This window comes from Mirounga leonina, unplaced genomic scaffold (assembly GCF_011800145.1).
Source record: "Mirounga leonina isolate KUSES-001 unplaced genomic scaffold, KU_Mleo_1.0 Mir_114, whole genome shotgun sequence".
Classification (NCBI taxonomy): Eukaryota; Metazoa; Chordata; class Mammalia; order Carnivora; family Phocidae; genus Mirounga; species Mirounga leonina.
In genome coordinates, this window is record NW_023270265.1 from 40187147 (window position 1) to 40203344 (window position 16198).

The 16198-nt window shown below is 54.6% G+C and overlaps 1 protein-coding gene across 3 annotated transcripts in view; it reads right to left on the bottom strand.

Moving 5' to 3' along the window:
• The window catches only part of HSPA12A (heat shock protein family A (Hsp70) member 12A), a 61678-nt gene extending 47331 nt beyond the window's left edge, over window positions 1–14347 (bottom strand). For 2 of the 3 annotated variants that reach the window (XM_035029863.1, XM_035029851.1), the window contains exon 1: window positions 16–444. In XM_035029863.1, coding sequence (XP_034885754.1) covers window positions 16–61 — 46 coding nt within the window. In that variant the 5' untranslated portion in view covers window positions 62–444. Of the gene's footprint in view, window positions 1–15; window positions 445–14191 lie in introns of those variants that run through there. The other variant, XM_035029859.1, reaches the window with a different exon arrangement.
• Window positions 14348–16198: the final 1851 nt, after the last annotated feature.

Here is a 16198-nt window from a genome sequence, read left to right on the forward strand (position 1 = left end):
TGCAAGGTAACATACCGTGAATGTTCCAGGGGAGTAGGACATGGACATCTTCAGAGGGCATTCTTCGGCCTCCCACACATGGTATGCACGCATGTGGACATTCATCACTTCAGGTGCAGGCTTCACAGCCCGAAGCTTCACTGTTCGTCAGTTATACTCATCACCACAACTCTAAAGAGCACACGGGGCAGGCTGTGGGTGTCACTTCCCAAGAACGGCTTTGCAGGGACCCCCTCACTTGATCCCTAATCCACCCTGCGCCATCGCCCTGCTCTACAGAAACTGAGGTGCAGGTGAGTGAAAACCTCTCCTGCAGCTGGAAGGACACAAGGCTCTTCTGAGTCCAAGTCTGAGGACTCCCAAGCCCAGCTCCTCGAGGTCACCGAAGACCCCTCTTACGGGGGTCAGGACAGTGGCACCAAGGAGAAGGGGTTTCCTTTAATGCCCCCCTTTTACTGCGATGTGGGTACAAGAGTTTCCCCCTAATTCTGCTCTAAGAAAAACAACGGGACCAGGGGAATGAGAAAAGAAAAGTCAAGGTAGGGATGGTGGAGCTAGGGACACTAAACCAGAGAGCCCCGCCTGGTCTAGAGGGGCGGAGACCTAGACTTTCCTGGTAGATCTCCCATGCATTGCAAGTATAGGGAAGGCAATGAAAGGCGCGAGCACACGTTTATCTGCAGGTCCCCCTGCCCGCCCCCGCCGCTTGCCACCTGGCACAGACCACACTGCCCCTCCAGGCCCACCAGTGAGCACCAGCCTCGCCCCTGCAGGGCATGGGGCACTCGCGCTGAGCCTGCTGGAAAGAAATAAGACTGCTCCTGTGAGAAGGAACCTGACAGCTCCTGGGGCAAGACCACGGAGGCAGCTATAATGAGGCGTCCTGCCTGCAGCCAGTGCCCCTTCCAGATGGGACCAAAGGCGCTGCTCTAGCAGGGAGCCACTCCCACCACCGAGGCCCCTGCAAGGAGAAGGGGTGGGGCTTCCAGGCCTATTCGCCATTTTGCCAGATGTCCACCTGGGGGCCCCTGACCACACCCCAATATATGGGGCCTGGATCACCTTTATCCAGGTTCTAGCAGAGCTCTGGGGGGCCAGCCATGGCCAGGAGCACCCCAGCCAAGAACCTCAGGAGCTCTGGGAAGAGATGGTGAGGACTACTCTCCAGCACCCCCAACACACACTTGCACAGAGCCCTGCCTTGGTGAGTGCCCAACCCATCCTGCTCCCAGGGTGTTTGGTACAAGGGAAGCAAGGCTACTTGGGGGTAGCTTTCTTGCAGCTGGGGACAAAGGATATGAGGGAGCGTGACAGAAGTGATCCAGGACAAAAATTTTTGAAGAACCCACACTTCGGCCTCAGAAACCAGCAGGCCCACCACCCACTCTCTCCCTGTGGGACCTTAAGCAAGGACCATAAACTTTTGAGCCTCTGTGTTCTCATTCATAAAAGGAGGGTAGCACCCACTACCTCGTGGTGCTAGGTTTCACGAAAGCCCATCTGTTAGCTTTGTCTCGCTATGCCTGGCAAGTCTGGAATTTCTGAACACCAAGGGATTAACGGGCATGGTGATGTTGACTCTGGGCTTGGGGTCCCGGCTGTCCCTTCTTTTCTTCTTTTGGATGCTATTTTCCTTGATGGACATGTAATGGTTTTGTCATGAGAAGCAGAGTTATCTTTTTTTCACCCAGGACCTACCCAGAACAACTGCATGGGGCAGAGGAGGTGGTTGGGTGGGGTGGGGTGCTCAGAGGTTGGCTTCCACACATCACTTCCTGCAGCCTTCCTGGGGGTCCTGCTGTCCGGCCGCAGCGCTGGTCCTGCCCGAGGCCCCTGCCTGCTCCTCTGTTTCCTGCACCAGGACCCCAGTGATCACCCAGTGATCAGCTCCCAGTGATCACCCAGCTCCCACCTCCTGGGGGCCAGCTCTCTGCCAGGCCAATCTCCCCAGCAGCCCCATGGAGTGGGCTTTATTCCTTAGCTCCATCCTACAGATGAGGAAACACAGCCCCATAGCAAGTACAACACAGAGCTGAAACTGGAACTCAGGACCTGAGCTCATCCTGCAGTCCCATACAGCCTCCCAACAGGGAGCAGAGCTCAGGGACCCTGCCTGGAAGGGGGTCTAGAACTGCCTTGGCCTCAACCTCCTCCAAGACCAGGAGGGGAGCTACATTTTATGAGTGTCGCTTCTGGCTTCAATACTCAACCCTCCCCGCCCCCCCACAATGTCCCCAAATGTTCTCTGCCTGAAGTGGGCCATCCTGGTGCTGAGACAGAAAATTTGCCACCCTGCAGGGTCGGGAGGGAAGGGGGAGGTGCTCTGCGTGGGTTCCAGGCCTCACCCTGGGCTCCTAGGACCTGGCTCTACCCGCTGGGCTCCAACCTTTCCAACCAACACTGTCCGAGGCTTTAATCATTCACATCTGGTCAGAGCCTGGGTGTTCAGTTGCCAAATCTGAGCACGAGCCTGGAGCTGGCCATGTCCAGATGACCATCTGGCCCCCTATGGGTCCTGGGCCCTGAGGCTTGGGGGAAGCGGGCAGGGAGGGTCACCTTGAGTTGTAAGCATATTCACAGATGGAAACCAATTTGCAAATTCTCTGTGAGAGTGGCACTGGCTGTGAGCTGGGGCTGGGGAATGGCACGAGAGAGGAGCTCCGAGGGCAGAAGCAGGTGAGGGGCTGCGTCCTGGGAGGGGAAATCCTGACTGCTCTTCAGTGAGTCACTGGATGATCAGGGCCATCCTTCTGCCACGATCACTGTATTTTGGGCTTCTGTGTTCGTTCTGGGGCTTATTTCAATCTCACTGCTAATACTTCATTAGAAAGGGGCCCTGCCACCCTCCTCCACACTAAGATTTTTTAGGGCCAATCCTAACAGGACGCCCGCTGCCTTCTGCAGCATCTTTGTATTCTCTTCGGGCCTTACTCTACAGGAAGACATGCCCCTTCCATAACATAACTCGGTGAGGAGGGCTGTTTTCCCATATGAATATGCATTCAACACACAAGGTATAGATACAAATAATAAGCAGGACAAAGAACATTCCTACTGCTCCTCGATAAATTCCATCCTGCTGGTTCGTCGTCTTCCTTCTGGAGGACCTCAGGCTCTGGACCCCAGAATGTGACACTTTGGGATTCCACTACCGAATGTTTGGGAAGACCCAAGGAGTGCAGTGTTAGGGCAATGTCTGTGACCTGCTGAGTTCTTTGGGCTTCATTTCTGAATGAACCATACGAACCCCAAGGGAAGACCTATCAGAAGCTTCTAACATCTCTTAGTCTTTCCCTTCTTTTGTCTGTCTCTGTCTCTCTCCTTCCCTCTCCATCTCTGCTACTGCCTTTCTCCCCACGAATACATACATGTGAACACATGTGTACACACACACACACACACACACACAACACACACACCCCAGCCTCTCCTGGGACAGTTCTGATGGGACCCGGCAGCATCAGGTCTTTGCTGGGTCTCTGGCACCTCTGCTCACCACTCTCCTTCTGACCGGCCCCCAGGAGCTTGGTGCCCTCGGTCAGACAATCCCCTGCTCCCCAAATCCTTCCAGGGTGCCCCAGACACCACCAGGCACCAGCGGGGTACTGCCACCCCGATGTCCCTATCCTCAGCCCACCCCCATCCCCAGCACCCCAACCCAAACGGGCAGAGTGTGAGTTTGCTCTAAGGGACAGCATGACCGTATCCTGTCACTAGGTCACTGTGGGCTCTCAAGGTCACTGTCACTTGCTAGGCTTCTGTTTCTTCATCTGGCTGGCAGAATGCTGAAGGCCCCCATCGGCAGCCTCCAGCTGTACCCACTTCTCTCTGATCCCCAAGCCACACTAATAGCTGATAAAGACCCAAAGCTATGAGCCCTTCCCTCACATCTCCACCAATTCCACGTTCCAAGTTCCTCAGCTTACCAAGCAGTAAACCTCTGCCCCAAATTGCTGACAGAGTATTAGGAGGTTTTTAGTTTGCCAAGGACAGACACACACTGAAACTTTTTATTTATTTATTAAGCCTATCATCTGCTATTATATTTGATTTGTAGAAGAAAGGAAAATGGGACTGCATCAGATATCCGTTGCTATTAGAAACAAGAGCAACATTTCTCACAGGCTTATGTCTATTCTCTGTCTACACAGCCCTCACCTAGGAACCATCTGCTGTGAATGACTTACTCCATGACTCACACTGTAACTGCAAGAAGCAGCCGCTCCCTGACCACTGGCCAGGGCTCCCCCTCGCTGGCTCCCCCCACCCAGCAAGTGACCCCAGCCCTGGGCCAGGGCTAACAGTTCCAGGTAGTCATCATGCCTGGACCCAGGGGCCTCCCCTGGCAATCTGGATCGGAGTGAAAAAGACAGATTGGGGAGCCCATAAGGTGGGTGTGCAGGGAGGGAAGGAGAGGCTACAAGGAGGGTAAAGCAGAAGTCATAGAGACTGGGCTGGGGAGGACTCTAGGCTCCCAGTGCGTTCCCTCTTACACCCGGCACAGAGGGAGTTCTAGAAGCCATCCTGGGATCCTCTCTCTAAAATCTCCTTCTTGACTCCTTCTAGCTAGAAAACGTTTAGTTACCCGCCACTAAAAGCCCTCCTTAATGCTGTCACAGAAGATGGGCCACCACCCATGTCAAGAACGGAGGGACAATGCAAGGAAAGAGAAGAGGCTGCTCCTGGGGCAACACCACCCACAGCTCTGTTTCCTCAACAGCTTCTGTGTCCGCTTTGGGAACAGGACTCCTGACACTGGTGCTGTAAACACCTTCTTATCCCAACCGGCAGAGACATTCCCTCAAGGACAATGAGGAAAGGAAAAGAAAGGAAGGAAGTGACCAGAGGAATTTAGCCTTTAGTCCACAGAAACCTGAGGCCAACGAGGCCAGCTTGTGGCCTCCGAGGCAGCAGGCCCGAGCGCCGGCCACTCATGCACCAGCAAGCAGAAATACCAGCCCTTCTGCCATAACGCGCTGTGTTTTCCTGCAAGTCCTCACATTCTGCAACACCGCACACTAAAAATAAAAGGATTCATGGGAAAGACAGGGTTGGTGCCTATCACTCAACACTTGTAGGTCCTTGTCACTTGAGCCCTTCCCAAAACAGTCACGGCTCTAGTAACATTCGTTCACAGTGAGCCGCACTGGCCCCTGGACCCCAAGCCGCAGGGAGGCAATCGTTGGCTGGTGCTCCTCCTTTGAGCTGACAGGCCTCGGGGGGGCCTCACTTCTTACAGAGACCACGCTCACCAAAGTCAAAAAACCCTACCCTGGGTGTCACCTGCACTCGCTGTGTTCTTACGGGGTAACGCCGATCATCGGCCCCCTCGGCTTCCCCATTCAGCGTGAGGGGGGAGGAAAGACACTAAAACGGCCACAGCTTGCACGAGAAGGTGCACCTGTAGACTTTCAGCATTTTTTTTTTAGTTCTTCTGTTGCTCTTTAATCTGATCTATCAAACCACAAACACACTGGGAAGAATTATGAGCCTACACGTCTACACATATACCGACATCATGCCCCCATTTATCAATCATGGAAACACATGCTGTTGACCGACAACCAACTAGTCTCTTGCCTTTTTTTTTTAAGATTTTATTTATTTACTTAGAGAGAGCACACGTGCATGGGAGCAGGGGGAGGGGCAGAGGGAGAGAATCTCCAGCAGACTCCACACTGAGCATGGAGCCCGACTTGGGGCTCGATTTCACAACCCTGAGATCATGACCTGAGCCAAAACCAAGAGTCAGACACTGAACCGACTGAGGCATGCAGACGCTCCCCACCCTTTTTTTTTTAAGATTTTATTTGACCAACAACGAAGTAATTTCAAGTGTAAGATACCGGAAGTTGCTTTTCAGAGAATTTGACTATGAGGAACATCTGATTGACAACGGGTGGCCTTCCTGACATCACAGTCACAGGAAGTTGTAAGAAGTGAGTGACTCTGACCTGCAGGCTGTGTTTAAACGTAAGGCAATTTTTTAAAGTTTGTACTTTTATCACTTTCGTCAAACTGACTCAGATTCAAAGCCGTCACAAATTCTCTGCAGCACCTCCCATGAAGAGGGGGATCTGCCTCTCTACGCCTTGAACCTGGTGGGCCCGTGACTTGGCTTTGACCTCCAGAATGCAGAAGTGACAGCATGCAACTTCTCAAGGGGCCTTCCTTGCTACCTCCTGCTCTGCTCCTCCTCTTGCCGCCCTAAGACCACCATGGAAAGCAGCCCAGCTGACAGCCAGCACCGACCCCATCTTGGACTTGCCAGCCCAGGGGAGCCAGCAGAGGCAAGACCAGCAGAAGAAGCAAGCGGCACAGAATCAGCACAGAATCATGAGCAAATAAAATGGTTACCGTGTTAACCCTTAAACTTCTGGGATGGTTCGTTACATAGCAAACACAAACATAATATGACATTTTGTTGACATTTCGCCAATTCTTTCATATTTTAATAGTTTTCCCCACTTGGGAGCCAATCAACCTTTTACTTAGGTCTCAGGGATTTCATAGACCCCTGAGAAGGGGCTAAACCAATCCCAAAAGTGGCTGTGTCTCCACAGACCCTACCAGGATTGATGAAAAGCCAAGGGCTAACCAACAGCCCCAGTCCCAGGAAGGTATCACGGAGCCGGCCAGAGGAATCCAACTGATGTAAAACACCAAGAAGGAACAGCTCCTAATATTCTAAACCACTCCTGAGGGAGGCTGAAGGCTCTCTAACTAATGCTCCTGATTCTAAGCAAGACCCCAATCTTTCTGGCTGTAGTACACTGAATAATAGCACCCCACCAAACACACCCCTGGCCCAATCCCCAGAACCTACAAATATGTCACCTTACATGACCAAAGGGAATTTGCAGATGCAATGACACTAAGGATCTTGAGATGGGGAGACTGTTCTGGTTATCCAGGCGGGCCTCAATAGAGGTCTTTACACGAGAGCCCTTATAAGAGGAGGCAGGAGGGGCAGAGGCAGACGGAAGGTGTGATGGTGGAGGCATAGGTTGGCGTGATGTGTTCTGAAGGTGGAAAAAGGGGCCACAAGCCAAGGAATGCAGGCAGCCTCTGGAAGCTGGAAAAGGGAGCAGAGTCTCCCCCAAAGCCTCCAAAGGAAGGCTCTGCCACCACCTTGATTTCAGCTCAGTTAGACCCACTCTGGACTTCCTTCCAACCTGCAGACAATAAGATAATACGTTTGTGTTGTTTTGTGCCACTGAGTTTGTGGTAATTTTTAGGATGGCAATAGGAAACTAATACAGCGGATAATTCCTCCTGCCTACAAGAAGGTAGCTTAAGATTCTTACTCACGATCACAATAACAGCTAATAATAATTACTAACATTAATTTAGTGTCTACTTTATGGCTGACCTTGTTCTAAGTGCTCTTCCTATATAAACTCATTTAATCCTCACAAAAACCACATGAAGAAGACTATTACAATCCATATTTTACAAATGAAAAAAACTGAGCTTTCCGGAGGTTTAGTAACTTGCCAGGGCCACAGAGCAGGTCAATGATACAGCCCAGGCTTGAACCCAGGCAGTCTAGCTCCAGATCCCACGTTTCACCCCTACAACTCCCAAATCAAACCAGCAGTGGTAACAGTCAATTCCAGCCACTGAGCGAGCACCTTCTACGGACCAGGCTCATGCTTAGCACTTGACTTATATTCTCTCATTTGATTCTCACAGCACCCCGTTGGGGTAGGATTACCACTCCTCCTTGTTTACAGAAGAAGAAATGGAGACGTGCAATGTTACACCCAGGAATTATACACAGCTGAACCAAGGAGTGTCTGAGCCCGGAGCCTGGGTTTAACCGAAACATCCTCCTGCCTCTCTTGTCCCCCTTGAGGCCCACGTGGCTGAGGAAAGGACAGAGATAAGTAGCATGACCACAGAATTTATCTTTCAAACTGGGATACCCAGAAAGTGAAAGGAGTCACTATTAGGAATTTCACTAGGATAAGAGGTATAAACCAGAACTGTCCCAGCAAACCTGGACACATGGCCACCCTCGAGATAAGGGGACTGAAACCTAAGCCCATATGCTGCAGTTCACAGTTCCCTGGTAGGGACACTGTGCAGCCCCAGCTGACATCCCTAACTGCTTGGAAATGGGTACTATTGATTATTCCCACTTTACAGATGAGAAAACTGAGGTGGGGTGGGGGGAGGGGCTAAGTGACTTGCCCAGAATCCCATGCCTGGTAAGTGGTAAAGCCAGAACTGGAATCCAGGCTGACTCTCCCTATAAAATCGCATGGAAATGTTCTCTCCTCCCCACATGGCCAACGTAAAGCAGCACATCCTAGTTCAGAGTCCCTGAGGGAGGGCCCCGTTCCCCTGGTGGGCAGAGATGTCTGTGGTGGCCCGTGGACTGGGCACTAGTTCTTGCCTGATTATACGACTTACTGGCAGGCTTTGCAAATCCACTCCCAGGTCCCCTTCTCCAGGGCGGTCCAATTCCAGAAGGTCTGGGAGTGAGAATCATAAGTACCTCCCCTCAGGTGATTCCTAAAGCATTTCTCTTCCTGTTCAAGCCCCTCTGGAGAATGACTTCCAGAAAAGAGAATGTCTTAGTCTGGTGCTCCTATATCCCTGACCTCCTCTAAAACTCTCTGGTCTTCCTCTTACCCGGAGTGCAGCCTCAGCACAAAACCTCCCAAGGCAATAGCATTTGCCTAAAGCATTTTGACTGTGTTTGAGTTGCCATACATTTTCGCTGTGGTCCCCTTCTGTTTGTGGCAAGTGACACAGGTTTCCCATTTATGGAACTGACATAAGTAAGACTCTTAAATTAAATGCATTTTTCAAAAAACAGCATATCAATTTTAAAAGTAATCACTAAATCACGGTTTCGGTGGTCAGTACGTATGGCGGAATCAGGAAGGTGAATCTCAAGTGGCTGCAGACTGAGAAAAAGTTCCCTAAGGATAAGATGTGCCCATGAAGGTTCTGCTGATAGCCCTGAGCTCTCTTCTAACATTCCCCCTCCCCCCTCCAGCTATCTCATCCTGGAGCATGTACTCAATTCCTCTGAGCCTCAGTTTCCCCTTGTGTAAAATCTCCTACTTTGTGGAGTATTTATGAAGATTAAATGACACAATACAAGCGAAGCATTTAACACAGAACTGGTGCTTACAAACTCTGCTGACTCAGTCTAGCACCAGGGAATGAACCGTGTCGGATGCTCCTGCCCTCTACCCCTCTCATGCTGAGGTCCCAAGTCTGAAGTCCAGATATGTAGGTAACACACGGATTCCCAAACTTGGCTGTTCACATAAAGAAGTCCTGATAGAATAGTTCTGGGAGGAGGCCTAGGCATCAAGACATTTAAAAAGTTCCCCAGGTGATTCCAATACGCAGCCAGGATTGAGAACCAACCCCAGGGGATGTCCAGTGACCAAAAAATGTAGCTTCTCACACTCCATGCTCCAGGACCAGCCCTCAGCCACCTTCATTCTTGCTTCCCACCAGTGGGCTCTGCAGAGATGGGGGAAAGGCACTCAAGAAGGGCTAACTTCGTGTTTGCCAGGAAAGAGATGTTCACCACTTCCAGGGTCTTGCTTCAGGGCCTGAACATACTCCGCACATAGACCCAAGTCAGAAAAACCCGAGCAGAATCTGCCCTCCTTCTAATGCCTACAAAGAAAGCAGATTAGCTGGACCCGCCATCATGCCACACAAGGCAATGGCCATCCCAGGGAGCATCTGGGTGGTAGAGACAGGAAGGCCAACTCTCCCTTCCTCCAATGGGGAAAGAACTTGATAAATTCCAGCCCCCCTGATATCCGCACTGTTCCCACAACAGACCGAGGCAGGCGTCATGTGCCCCTTGCCCAGACCAGCAAGGTAAAGCTTAGCTGGAGTCGACATGCACTTTGGGCTCCAAAGCCACATTGCCCCTTTACCACCCCCACCCCCCCGCACCTGTTACTGCCCATCTCGGGATGGATTAGGAGTCATTTCCAATAAAGGGGGGCAGCAAGGATTTGCAGAATCCACAGCGGTGGGGTCAATGTCAGTTCTTGGTCCCCTCTCTGACACCCCCCACCCCTGCTCCCCTGGCGATGCCCAGACATGCTGCAGGTGGAAGGCGCTCGCTCCCAGCCACATGCCGCTCATTCATTAAAGCGCCTGGTTCCTCCCTGCTATTCTAATTATGCGCAACAATAATAAAGAAGCTTTCTCCCTTACCAGAGGCCTACTTATGCAATGAGAGAGCATTCTGCCCCCACAATACTGAGTCATCACTCAAACCCTTGTTGGAATCAAGGTCGCATCTCTTCAAGGATTGACTGAGCCCTGCCTACCCCCCTTCAGCTTCCACCCACTCCTGAGCATCCACGTTTCTAGAAGCACCACTTCGCTGCAGAGTGGGCAGGATGAAGATGCCATTCCCCACTGCTGTGTTCCCTTGTGGATTACTGACTGATATTCATTTGACACACAGGGAGGTGTTTATTGAGCACCTACTATGTGCCCTCACTAAAAGTATGGAAATGAAAGACACAGTCCCTGCCCATGTTGGGAGAAAAGGCAAGAGAAAAGTCCAAGCTTTTAGGGTCAACGACTGATTCATATCCCAACTCAAGCATTCATTGGCTCTGTGATTTGATCCCTTGGCCGGGCAAACTACCAAATTTCTCAAAAGCCTCGTTGCCTCATCGGCAAAATGGGGTAATAGTAACCAAACCTCATAGGGCTGTCAGAGGAGTCGATGGAATATACACATACAAAGTTGGACCATTGTAAGCGCTCAATGAACACTAGTTGAGATTACCAACGATCGGTACCAAAGGCTTTGGGGCACAAAGGCCAGATAGATCTCACCAAGATGGATGAGTCTATGAAGGCTTCCTGAGAAGTGATAACGTGCGCTGAGTTTTGAAGGATAAGCTGGAGTTTGCTAGAGAAAGGGAGGATGTTCCTGGTGGGGGGGAACAGCATGAGGGCTAAAGGAGATCACAGGGCTCTGGGAAACGGGACACTGCGTGGGGAGCACGCACAGAGTGGCAGGGGACACAGCTGCAGACGCACACATGGACGTGAAAGTGGGTCCATGGCCAGAGCCCTCGCCAGGCACGTGCTCAGAGAGGCGGGACAGCCTGCCCACCTCCCACCCACCCTTCACTCAAGCCCACTTCCGGCTGTGCCGTGTGGGCCTGCCAGGTCCCTCCCTGGTGGAGTCGGGGTAACAGGACCCTCTGTCAGCCATTCATTCAATCACAATTGTGAGCAGGGCCAACTGAAATAATTCAGTATTTTCCGATTTCAGCATAAATGAAGTCCTCAGAATCTCACCTCCAAAGCCCAACGCAATGCTTCCAGAGGCACCCCCAACACGGGCAAACCCCCCGGCCTGCTGTTCCTCTCCCTAACGCCATCCCCGCCCTGGAACAAATTACTAGATGTCCGCCGCCCATGCCTACCCCTGACTCGGTCACCGTAAGAGCTAGCCCGGCCTGAACCATCCCATGTCCTCCCCACCCCGTTCATCTCATCCTTCTAGGGCTCCCTGTGGCCAACCAAGGCAGGTCTTGGTGGGGGCAGGACTGAAGGTCATCTCAGCTTTTGCTGTCCAAAGCTCTAAAGACGAAAAGTGGCCCTTTGTAAATTAACGGAAATGTTCTATTAAGGAAACTCACACACACAAAAGGAATAGTAATGAAGCGCCGTGTACCATCAGCCAGCTTCCACAACTACCAACTTTCTGCCATTCTTGTCTCATGAGTAACTCTACCCACACCCCACCTCCACTTGCTCTGTTGGGAAACATGCTATGGCCAGCCTTCCTGGCCCACACCACCATCCAGGGCTCTCACTGCCCACAAGTCCCAACACAGTTTGATCTCTCCGCACTCATCCTTTGGCACCAGAAACATCCTTGAAATAATCCCCTGAAGAACACCATTTTTATGTTCCTCATAGAGTAGTCATCACTGGCCACACCCACAGGGGCTACATAGGATGGCGGCAAAGGGCCAGAGGCCTGGAATCAGATGGCCTGAGTCCAAATCAATACTTGCTAGATGTGTGACCTTGGATAGGTCGTTCAACTTACATTTAGATTTCCCACCTGGGGGAAAGGGCAATGCTGGTAACAGATCTGTTGTTGAGGCTTTAACAAATGCTCCTTGCCCAGCACAGAATATTCAGTGAGGAAATCTGAGACATAGATGTGTTAGATGATGGGTGAGCAGGCTCTGCTCCCGTGAGATACTATTAATATGTCTCATTTTAGAGATGAAGGGATGGGAACCAAGAGAGAACCAGCAAGTTGCCAGGGACAGCCTGCTCTGTGTCCCAAGTCCATGTGTTGGATATTCTCACAGGCTGCCTTGAACTGCAGATCACTGGAAGTGAAGAAACACTCTAAGATAGATAGACGCGAACAGTGGCAGGTGGCCCAGCACCACCCAGCATGTGTTTCCCCATCCTGGATGGGGAGCTCTCCCAGCCTGAGGACAGACAACCACCCAGTGCCTCTGTGTGCCTGTGTGTGTGTGTGTGTGTGTGTGTCTAGGGTAGGGGTGCTGAATTTGATTTTACAAGACAAATGGTGTGGGGGGAAGCATATTCCTGCTCACTCTTCTGATTTCACACACCCTATGGCCAACCTTGCATTTGATCCAGCCATCCGCTGTTTATCATCCCAGCATGAGAGGCAAGAAACTTAAGCTTTAGAAATTCTTAGCAAATCTGATGTGCCTCCCTATCATCCTACATTTTCTTTCCAATTTAAAGAAAAGGGGGGGGGGCAATGAATCGATCCAGTTGCTGAGTGATATCCAGACAATGCCGCCAGCCCACTGCCCGCGTTTGCCAGCTGGGGAAGGGCAGAGGCGGGGGCAGATTTGGATGCGCCTTTGGGCCCGGCCTGGGCTCTGGCCTGGGCTCTCCAAGGCCCCTCCCAAGAGTGAACCCTGTCAGGATGCCCCCTCCCCCCCGCACTCCCCCACTACTGCAGTGCCGCGTGGGGAGGCACCTCCCAGATCTGCAGGAACAATGGGCTGGGGAGGGGGCAGGTGCCGCTCAGAGCGCAGCAGAGGGCAGGGGCCGCGGCCACAGACTGCACGACTGCAAGCACCCCACCCATGGTGGCTGCGCAGCCACCTGACTCAGTTTCCCCAGCTTTGAGGTGCCCGCAGATCTTTTCCTGGATGAATTTCCCTTACGTCCCAGACATTTTAATTTCATCCTCGCCAGGCTCATCCTGCCGCTCGCCGGAAGCCACTGGGCTACGCTCCCCTCCAGCGGCTGCTACTGCTAAAGCCCCTCAGGTCAGGGACGCGCGGCATCTCCGTGCGCCCAACTTTCCCCACTTGGGACCCACGATCCTGGTCAGGCCGTCCCCTCCGCTGGCGAAACCATGATTTATAGCCCTGGGCTCCAAAAGCTGCTCCTCCTCTTCCCCTGACTCCCGGGTCCTCCTCTCGGTCCTTACCCGGCACCCTCGCCCCATCTGAGCCCTAACCACGCTCCCCAAAGAAAGCGGCCATGGCCCATTTGCAGAACGCGAGCGTCCGTCCTCCGCACAGGGCGCCACCTTCCTCTCCCCTGCCCGGGCAAGGAGGGGACAGCCGAGCCCCCGCCGCTTCGCCCCTCCACGGCCCGCAGAACCCTGGGGATGGGCGGGGCGGGCAGTGCGCGCTGCAATTCCGCCCGGAGCTGCAGCACCCACGGCCCGCACGTACGTCCGACCTCGGCAGGGCGAGGGGACAGCTCCAAACCCTCGATTTGCCCCCAGGGTCCCACCCGCGCCTCGCTGAGTCACGGAAATGAGCCGCTGGGGATACGGGGCCACCCGGCGGCCGGCCCTTTACTCGGCCAGCGCGGGCGTCCCCGCACAGTGCGCGGGGGATGGACACGGGGGGGTTGGTTCTCACCCGTACTCACCAGGGGCCCCGCAGGAGGCGCCACCCCGGGACCGGACGGCCAGGGCGCCTGGGCGGGGGCTGCGGTCCCCGCCGCAGTGTCCGCACCCCGGCCGGGAGCGCAGCACGTGACCGGCGGGCCGAATCGGGTCCCCCGGACGCCCTGCTCCGCCGCGGCGCTGACCCTGGCCCTCCCGGCTGGGGCAAGCTGTTGAGGGGTGCGCGCCCACTTTCCCGCGGCCGGAGAGGGAGCTGCGGGGCGCCGGGCCGAGCGCGCCTCAGCCCTCCCCGGCCCGCCCCGCGCTCACCTCGGGGCCCCGCGTCGCCGTCGCCGGCCTCCTTGTCCGCCATGGTCGCGCAGCCCCGGCCCGCGAGAGGAAGCTCCGGCGCAGCCCCTGCGCCCGTGCGGGTCCCCGTCCGCGTCCTCGGCGGCGCTCGGGCCGGGTCTGAGGCGCCGGGCAGCGGGAGCACTGCTGTGACGCGGCCGCCGCCGCAGCCCGGACTCCTCCCCGCGCTCCTCCCGGGCCCGCCCCGCGCCCCGCCCCGCGGAGCCCGGCCGGCTGGGGGAGGCCGGGGAAGGCCGGCGCGGGGCCGGGCTCGGCGTCGGCCCGCCACCACCTCCCCCCGGGCCCGTCGCTCCGGGGCTCGCCCCCGAGCCGGCCGCCGCCGAGGAAGGGGTGCGGCAGGGGCTCGGCGGCTCGCCAGCCGGCCGGACGCCGGCGCACTGAAGGCGCAGTGCTCGGCGAGCGGCGGCGACTGGATTTCAGGTCCCCTCGGCCCCGCCGCGCGTCCGCCCCGCGGAATAGCCCGGGGCCGAAGCCCTGCAGCAGGCACCGCACGGAAACCGCACTCTCCCGCGGAAGCCCGCCCCACTCTCCACCCACCCATTTCGCTCCCCCAGGGCCCCAGGGGAGCGGGCAAGGGCCACGCAAAGGAGGAACCCGGCGCGGCCAGGACTCAGGCCGCAGACCGAGGACCTGCGCGGGGGGCCTCGTTCCGGGCACTGCCGCGGGCGGCTGCCTCCAGGTTGCCTGCGGGACTGCATGGCAACTCGGGACCCCGGGGGGCGCCTGTCGCGGAGGCTGCGACGCGCCTTCCATATATGGGCTCCCAAGGCGGCCCTCGTTAAAAGTCTGAGAATAACAGCATTAATAATGCAGAGCTTCGGTCAGCGATTCATCCTCCCGGTCCTCTGGCTCTGCCACACACGCGCGCGCCATTGGCACCTGTTCGCGATTGGCCAGGTGGCTTCTGGGTCCTCTGTGCAAGAAGGCAAGGAGGTTGGTGATAGGACTCTAATGACCACCGTTACTGGGCCCTTCCCTTATGCCTGGCCCTATGCTAAGTGCTCAAGAGCCTTATCTCATTTGCTCTGCATAGCTCTAAGAGGTGGGGACTAGTGGTCTCCATTCTGCAGAGAAGGAAACTGAGGTGTGAGGGATTTCGGTGATGATCCCTAGAACACACACATCAAGTAAGTGACCAAGCTGGAATAACCACCAGCTATCCCTCATGCCCTGCGATGGACCACAGCTCTCAAAAGGCACCTAATGGAGGCTTCATCGTGCGGCCAGGTTATGGAGGAGGGGGTGCGCAGGGGTGCTGAGAGAGACCAGTCTCTGCTCAGAAAGTGATTTTAGGGTGATGAGTTAAAAGGATGAACTTGCCCTCTGTCTGCCTGCATTAAAAATCCCGAGCCTACAGTCTCTGACTATGTATGAGACCATAAGTTAATTATTTAACCTTTTTGAGCCTCAATATTCTCGTCGGTGGAATGGGTACAGAGAACCCACTTCCTAAGAATGAAGATGAGCTGATGCATGTAGCATGCATTGCTTGGGGTCTGGTGCATGATAAGCAGTCCAAAAGGTATTACATGTCATTAAGTCACAGGCACCTTTTCACGGTGGGCAATAGCCCGTTGTGCAGGACAGTGGGGAATAGGGGGCACATGGTGGGGGGCACTCCCAGAGTGGAGAACACTGTTTTCCTACAGAGTGCCCCCTCCTTCCCAGGACTCCTGCTGAGACAATACCGTACTATCTCAGAGGCAGACTCAAGACATGGCCTGGAGGCCAAGAGCACCCAAGGCAGGCACCCAAATGCAGGCCAGGGGAAGGGTGAAGGCAGTTGTGCAGGTGACGAGCCCTTCAAGCTGCCTTCCCAGTTCTGCCCCTGTACCCCTACTGAATGAAGCTGGCCGGGCTGAGGCCACATGGACTGAAGCTCAGAGGGCAGGGACAGCACCAGTGTCACACGGACACATGCCTAAGCAGTGAGGCCAGAAAGAGTTTTTTATTAAACGTGGTTCTGAT